The sequence below is a fragment of the Gossypium hirsutum genome, chromosome D02 (genome assembly GCF_007990345.1).
Source record: "Gossypium hirsutum isolate 1008001.06 chromosome D02, Gossypium_hirsutum_v2.1, whole genome shotgun sequence".
Classification (NCBI taxonomy): Eukaryota; Viridiplantae; Streptophyta; class Magnoliopsida; order Malvales; family Malvaceae; genus Gossypium; species Gossypium hirsutum.
In genome coordinates, this window is record NC_053438.1 from 49,730,138 (window position 1) to 49,737,386 (window position 7,249).

Here is a 7,249-nt window from a genome sequence, read left to right on the forward strand (position 1 = left end):
AAAAGAAGAAAAAACCTTTTCTTTTTCTTTTTAATTATTTCGATAAAAAAATAGGAGTACATGGAAATTTATTCTGATATGAAAAAAAAAATAGCGTTACTTAATATAATTGGTTGGGTCTATAATTTATGGGGTGGTATTACATAGACAAAATTCCTGCAAAAATATTGGGGAAGTTGTGAAGTTGGGCCATGCCCATATTCACGTTCAACATGCAATATGACTTTTCTTATCTTTTTGTCTGGTCGTAGGATTCTGACTACCCCTATTCACTCGCACCTTTTCTTTCTTTAAAAATTTACGGCTCTTTTTGTCTGCCACATTCACATTGACCAAAACGTAAATAAATAAACAAAGACATTGTCGCCAACTTGCCATAATTTAAGGAGAGGGAGGGTCCCAAATTTAGATAGTTAACCCAAGATCAGACGAAAATAACATACCATTACTGACGAAGCTTGAGACAAAGCCCACAACCTCCCCCCAATAAAATAAATCACTCATGCCAACTCAATTAGAAACATCCCCATCAAAACTTAAGGCCCCAGAGTAATCTAATTCTCTATTAACACCATACATGAGTAGAATTTATATGAGTGAATTTCCTTTTAAACTATTGCAATAAGGAATATCCTATTCAAGCATGAAAAGAAAATCCCACCGAAAGAAAAACAAAATCATAATAGATCCAATCAAATCTGTCAAAAGGGGGGGGGGTAGATACAAAAGCTCAAAATCCATTTTAAAACACAGCTGACTTCCCCATCAAATATACCATCTTCTTTTTTCCCTTATATGTCCTGTACAATCTCAAGAAAAAATATTAACTTTCTCTGATCATGACAATGATAGGGACCGCCCTCTCTCAACTAACACCAACTAAATTCCACAATGAGGACTCATCTTCAAAGAGTGACTTTCATTTCAAATACCATTGAAATGTGGCATCACTTTTTATCAACTGGTATAGCTGTGGATTCCTTTTATTGTATTCTCAAGTACCTTTGTTTGAGTATTTAAGTAAGGGGAGCTCTCAGAGGAGTGCCTTTCCTTTTGTGCAATCGTTTCCGAGGCTTTAAACTTTTGACCAACCATGTTTTAGTCTCCTCTTCTGAAAGATCTGTTGAGGAGAGTGAGGATTGCTTATCTTCTGAACTTGTTTCCAGATTTTGATTCTCTTTCCATGAAAGTTCATGATATTCTTGTATTGATAATTCCATTTTATGGCTTTGGTCTTTAGGCTTCACATCAACAGCTGATACCTGAAAAAGGTTGATTAGATTGTGGTTTGAGTTGTAAATGAGGACATTCAAGTACTAAGCTTCATTTTTTTTACCTTGCATGCAATGGAACAAAAACGATTAGGTGGGTCTTGAAGATATCTTCTACAAGCTTCACATGCAGCACCTGTTTTCGATTTCGTTGATGGTTTGGCATCTTTAGCTTGAGGCCTTGGATTCAAATGTACAGCTTTTTCACCATTGATTTTGTATGTCTGTCAGACGTTTAAAACTCATTTCAGTATATATGATGATCATTCCAATTACAACTAAAGTTGATCAAAAAGAGAAAAAGCAAAAGGCAATCAAAGAAATCACTTAAGTAAATTATAAGTTGAAATTGTGGATGGGAAATAATGAGGAAGCATTTCTGTAAAAAGAACAACAGGGAAAAGCAACTTGGATGGATCTGCAAACATAATGATATGAAAATCTTTTCCCTTTGATTTCAAATCTTGGTGTTTGCTGTTCTCCTTACCATGAACAATCAACAATTAGAACAGAAATGAAGTTTCATAGATCAAATAAAGTGAAAGACAATTGAAAACCACAAATTCATATATCAGTAACAATTGGAAGAAACTAATAACAATTTTTGCCTAGGTAAGGATCCATATCTTGCATTCAAAATTGTGATTTACCTCAAAACAATCTATTATCACATCCATAATACTACTTATTCCAATAGACCCTAATGAATTACACTGAATCTGTTACCGTTACTGTGAAATCTTCAAAGCTAAAGGGTAACGAACATAAGGAAAACCTGAATTTTGGAACAGTCCAGATGCTTCTGCATTTCTTGAAGTCGAACGACATCTTGATATACATATTTGCAGACCTGAAGCCACCGGTGCTGGCTATGAGCCTTACAATGCCGACAAAACTCGAGACAACAGTCGATGCAGAACACGTTTTTTTCATTTTTCCTGAGGTCTTGATGATCAGAGCAAGGACTAAAGAACTCACTTTCAAGAAGGGTACTAATCCAATCTGTTTTCTTCTTAATGTACAACCCGCACCCCACCTACAATACCAAGTTCACTTCATTAATATCAAATAGCTTCAAAAGCAATAAAGTTTCAAAATTCTTGATTTTTTGACAATTAATTCCCAAGTTCACAGCTTAAACAAGCACCCTAAATCAATGGAAACGCAATAGTAAAGATTCAACATTTAATTTAAAGATATCATTTTTTTCACAAGTATAATTCATGCAAATTTCAATAAACTACAACATTCAAGATTCAAAATTTCAAGCACCAAGTAAAAAGTAGTTGAATTCATGAAAAGGGTTGAAAGTTTCAACAAAACTAAATTAACCCAAGAAGGTTTACAGGCTGTTTTCAATGAGTATTATAATAGCTACAATAAATACAAGATTCAAAAAAGATTATATTTCTTTGTATTTAACTAAATTTTCCTGGAAACCAAACAGACCCTGAATTCTGATAGTCAAATAACACACCAATCACCAAAAACAAAAACAAAATACCCATCATTCAACACTTGAAAATTATAATTGGAAGAAAAGAGACAAATAAAAAGAGACGGAATTCTCACCATTTCTTTGCTTTGAATTGGATATATAATTTCCTTGTTCTTTTTTCTTATTTTCTCTGATCAATACTCAAATGAATACAAATTGAAAAGAAAAAGAAGAAAAATGAGAGACTGAGAGAGGAGAAGCCTACAGAATGTGGAAGCTGGGGGAAAAAAGAGAGAAGAAAAAGTGATATAATAAGGAATGTGCAGTGAAAAATAAAAAAGAAAAAGGAGTGTCAGCAGAAATGTTTGGTGAGGAAAGGATAGTGACCTACCCTAGGCGGGAAAGGTCAATAAATCATTCTGATTGGTGAGTTAAAACTTGATCGGACCGCTATTAATTTGTTAAAATCTTCTCTTAAATCAAGTTGTTTTTATGTAAATCATGATTCAATCACCAAAAATTAGTGATTTTATACTATAATTTTCGCTAATTATTAAATATATTTTACTTGACTTGTGAGCTTTGTGAAAAAATTGAATGGATATCAATAGGGTAATATCTATAAAAAAAGTATTATTAATAATTAAATCCTTTTAAAAGTAGTAATAACTTTATTCATTGCGAAAATAATAAATAAAATTTCAATCACAACATTTAATATAATTTTATTACTACAAATAGGTATTAACTAATTTGAAGAAGATATACATAACAGAGGGTGAATTCAATTAATCGGAGCATATCAAAAAGTATAAATTAAGATTGCAATAATTTCTCAATTAATTATGTTTTGAGAAATCATTTGATTTGAAATTTGTGGACTGACTTTTTCTTCGGCCTCAATTTTCTCCATTAGGTCAGCCCTTTTCAGCCCTCGTTGGGAACATGGACAATTTCGACTTTTGCATCAGCAATGTGAATAAAAGGTATTATTGTTATTATAATAATTAAGAAAATTTAAATGCCAAGAGTTTGTGTATGATTTAGATATTATATGATATTATTATATATTCATATTTGTTAAAAAATGATATTTTAAATTATAAATTTATGATGTTTGAGATATTTGTCATGAAATTCAAATTTATTGGAGCAAACAAAATAAAAATAAAAAATTTAATTTACCACAATGAATATACAAAAAGGAGTTCCTTTATATGCTCCGAAATTTGTTAAATCTGAACAGTTAATAAAAGCCAAAAAGGCATATCCGGTAATGATGCCATCCAATTTATTAAAATTCAAAGCTTTTCCGAAATTTTCACACAATTGTTTATTTGTTATTTTTTAAAAATAACTTGTTAATATAATAATGAAATATTTTTTTTACTTATTGGATATATTGCTTTAAACACTGTTCATTTTAATTTTTTCTTACATAAAATTAGTTGGACCTTTTTGTCCATTTGATATATTCCATGAACCATCTAACAAGGCAACATCACAGACTCGAATTGTCTCGTCTAAAATTTAGTTTTAGTATTGTATTTTTCTATTCCAAACTTTAATATTGTTTATTATTTTACTATATCTTATATTTTTTTAGCAAATGGAGTTAAGTGGCTTACAATTTACTGCAACTACTATAAATTTATTTATGTTTTAGTCATTGCAACTTAACTTTGACATTATCGGAACGATGTTGTTTAATGGGGGTTGAAGTGTCTCCTATAAATATGTAGTACCAATAAATAATAGCACGACATCTTATCATGGAGTAGAATAAAAAGTAGTAGATGACTTACATAATTAATATAAATATTAATTATAATTATTATATTTTTCTTAGGTTTAGAGTTTTGAGTTTAAGGTTTAAGATTTATATCAAGTTTCTAACTTCAAATTTCATGTTTATGCTTTAATAAAGTTATTAATATTTATTTATAAGATCACTATTTTTTCATCTGTACCAATGATGAGATATCATGATATTGCTTATTGACCATACATGAAACTCATAAACCGACAATGAATCTAATATTCAAACCAAAAAAATTATATGTTTTTTATATTTTGAAAATTGAAGTTAAATATTTCTAAAACTTTTACACATATTCTTAACTAATAACCATCAAATTTTGTTAAACGAAAAAATCACCAAAATTTAAAAATAAATATATGAGCTAATTGCACCTTATGACCCTCATTCTAAATTGGTCCCTAAATTTCAAGTCATTCTAATTACATCTCCAACTATCAAGGTCATATCAATTAAGCCATTTCGTTATTAAGATTGTTATTTTAATCATCATTTACAAAAGCTTTATCATTTTAAATTTAGCTACCCAAGATTTGAAGTGTCATTTGACGGTTAAACTAACGATTTTAATAACAGAAAGATCTGATTAATATAATATCAATAGTTTAGAGATATAATTAAAACGTTTTGAAGTTTTGGGACCAATTTAAAATAAGGATCATAATTTAAGGATATCTAGTGTAATTAACTCTAAATATATATAGCCATTTATAAAAGGAGGGTCCTTTTTTGACACAGGTGATAGTTTTTCTTTTTTTTTCTCTTACATTTTAGGAAAATAGTTTTCATACCTTTATTATTTCCAAATTTAAAATTTAATCTTTATATTTTAATTTCTAACTTAATTTTGTCATTAGATTTTGTGGCTCCAGAAATCCAGGATGGTTTGGATTGCAAACGGTGATCGTAATACAAGGTACTTCCATAGTCATACTTTAATTAGGCGTAGACGAAACAAAACTGAGGGGCTAAGGATTGATGGTGATGAATGGTGTTTTGAAAATGAGTTATTAAAACAACATGTTGTAGAGTACTTTAAGGGTCTCTTTTCCATTGACTATACTGTTGATGAGGTTTTTCCATGTTGTGGTAGATTTCCCTTTTTATCAACAATGGAGAAGGATAGTTTATATATAGTGGTTTCAAGTGAGCAGGTGTGTAGTTCTGTGTTTGGTATGGCCCCTCTTAAGGCGCCTGGGGTGGATGGTTTTCATGCAAAGTTTTACCAAACACAATGGGATGTTGTTGGGCCTTCGATTTACTCTTTGGTTAGGCGGGTGTTAGAAGTGCAACCGATGGATACTTGACTTAACAAAACTCTACTTATTTTGATTCCTATGGTTTTAGGTCCGGAAAGGATTACGCAATTTAGGCCGATCAGCTTGTGCACAGTATTATATAAAATCATCACGAAAACGGTTGTTAATAGGTTACGTCCGTTGTTGGTGAAACTCATAAAGCAAAACCAAGCAAGCTTTGTGATGGGTAGAAACATTTCAGATAATATAATTATTACACAAGAGGCGGTGCATTCGTTGAAGAACTTCAGGGGTAGGAAGTTTGGAATGGCTTTGAAGATTGACCTGGAAAAGGCCTATGGCCGGATTAGATGGGACTTCTTGGAGGATACTTTGTTGGAAGCAGGGCTACCACCTTTATTGATCAGGGTAATCTTAAGTGTTATCGTCATCCTTTCAAACACTTTGGAATGGTACTCTCACAGAAGAATTTATGCCTTCACGAGGAATTCGACAAGGAGACCCATTAGCACCATATCTTTTTGTGTTGTGTATGGAGAGATTGGGCCATCTAATTGAAGAAGCTGTTGAACAGGGGCGATGGAAGCCTTTGAGTTTACCTAAGAGGGGTCTGAATCTATCACACCTATTAGTGGACCTTTTTCTTTTATGTGAAGTAGATCAGGATTAAGTGACTTTAGTCAATGATGTACTGGGGATTTTCTGTTTTCGGGGCAGAAAGTTAATAAGAACAAATCTAAATTTTTTTTCTTCCCCAATACACCGGTTGAGTTAGCAAGTGATATCTACAACGAAACGGGGTTTGAACGAGTTGATCTGGGGTTGTATCTTGGCATGCCATTACTCCATCAGAGAGTTAGGAGGAATACTTTTGATTTTGTGGTGAGTAAGGTACGTGATAAAACTGAATGGGTGGGAAGCAAAAAAGCTCGCCTTGGCTAGCAGAATAACCTTAGCAAAGTCTGTCCTTCTTGCTATTCCTAATTATTTCATGGGTACGGTTCACATTCCAATGTCTGTATCTAGTGAGGTCGAGAAGATAGCACGAAACGTCACTTGGGGATCTTCCATGGAAGCTAGAAAATCGACACTTTTGTCATGAGAAGATTGTTGTAGTCCTTTAAAAGCTGGGGGTCTCGGCTTGCAAAACTTAGCTGATCAGAATAAAATTTATATGTTAAAGCTAGGTTTTAAGTTGGGAACAAACACTGAGACTTTGTGGGTACAAGTTATGTGAAAGAAGTACAATATCAATGGAGCGTTGCTGAACTCTATTGTCAGAAGTAATTGCTCTTATGCTTGGAAGTCTTTGATGAAGGTTTGGGCTAATGTTGTTGGGAATGTATATTGGTCAATTTTTGACGGTCGTACGATAAACTTCTGGAATGATACTTGGCTTCGAAAAGTTGGGCCTCTCAGGGGTTTCTATACAGGTCTATTTCAACCAGATGATACTCTACAT

At 32.3% G+C, this 7,249-nt stretch overlaps 1 protein-coding gene across 1 annotated transcript; it reads right to left on the reverse strand.

Moving 5' to 3' along the window:
* Positions 1–668: 668 nt before the first annotated feature.
* LOC107909967 (protein RGF1 INDUCIBLE TRANSCRIPTION FACTOR 1) lies at positions 669–3,112 on the reverse strand. Its single transcript, XM_016837683.2, has 4 exons — positions 2,844–3,112; positions 2,047–2,307; positions 1,337–1,495; positions 669–1,262 (listed from the first exon to the last, which is right to left on the reverse strand). The coding sequence occupies exons 1-4, from the start codon at positions 2,844–2,846 to the stop codon at positions 1,017–1,019; spliced, it is 669 nt and encodes a 222-aa protein (XP_016693172.2). The 5' UTR covers positions 2,847–3,112; the 3' UTR covers positions 669–1,016.
* Positions 3,113–7,249: the final 4,137 nt, after the last annotated feature.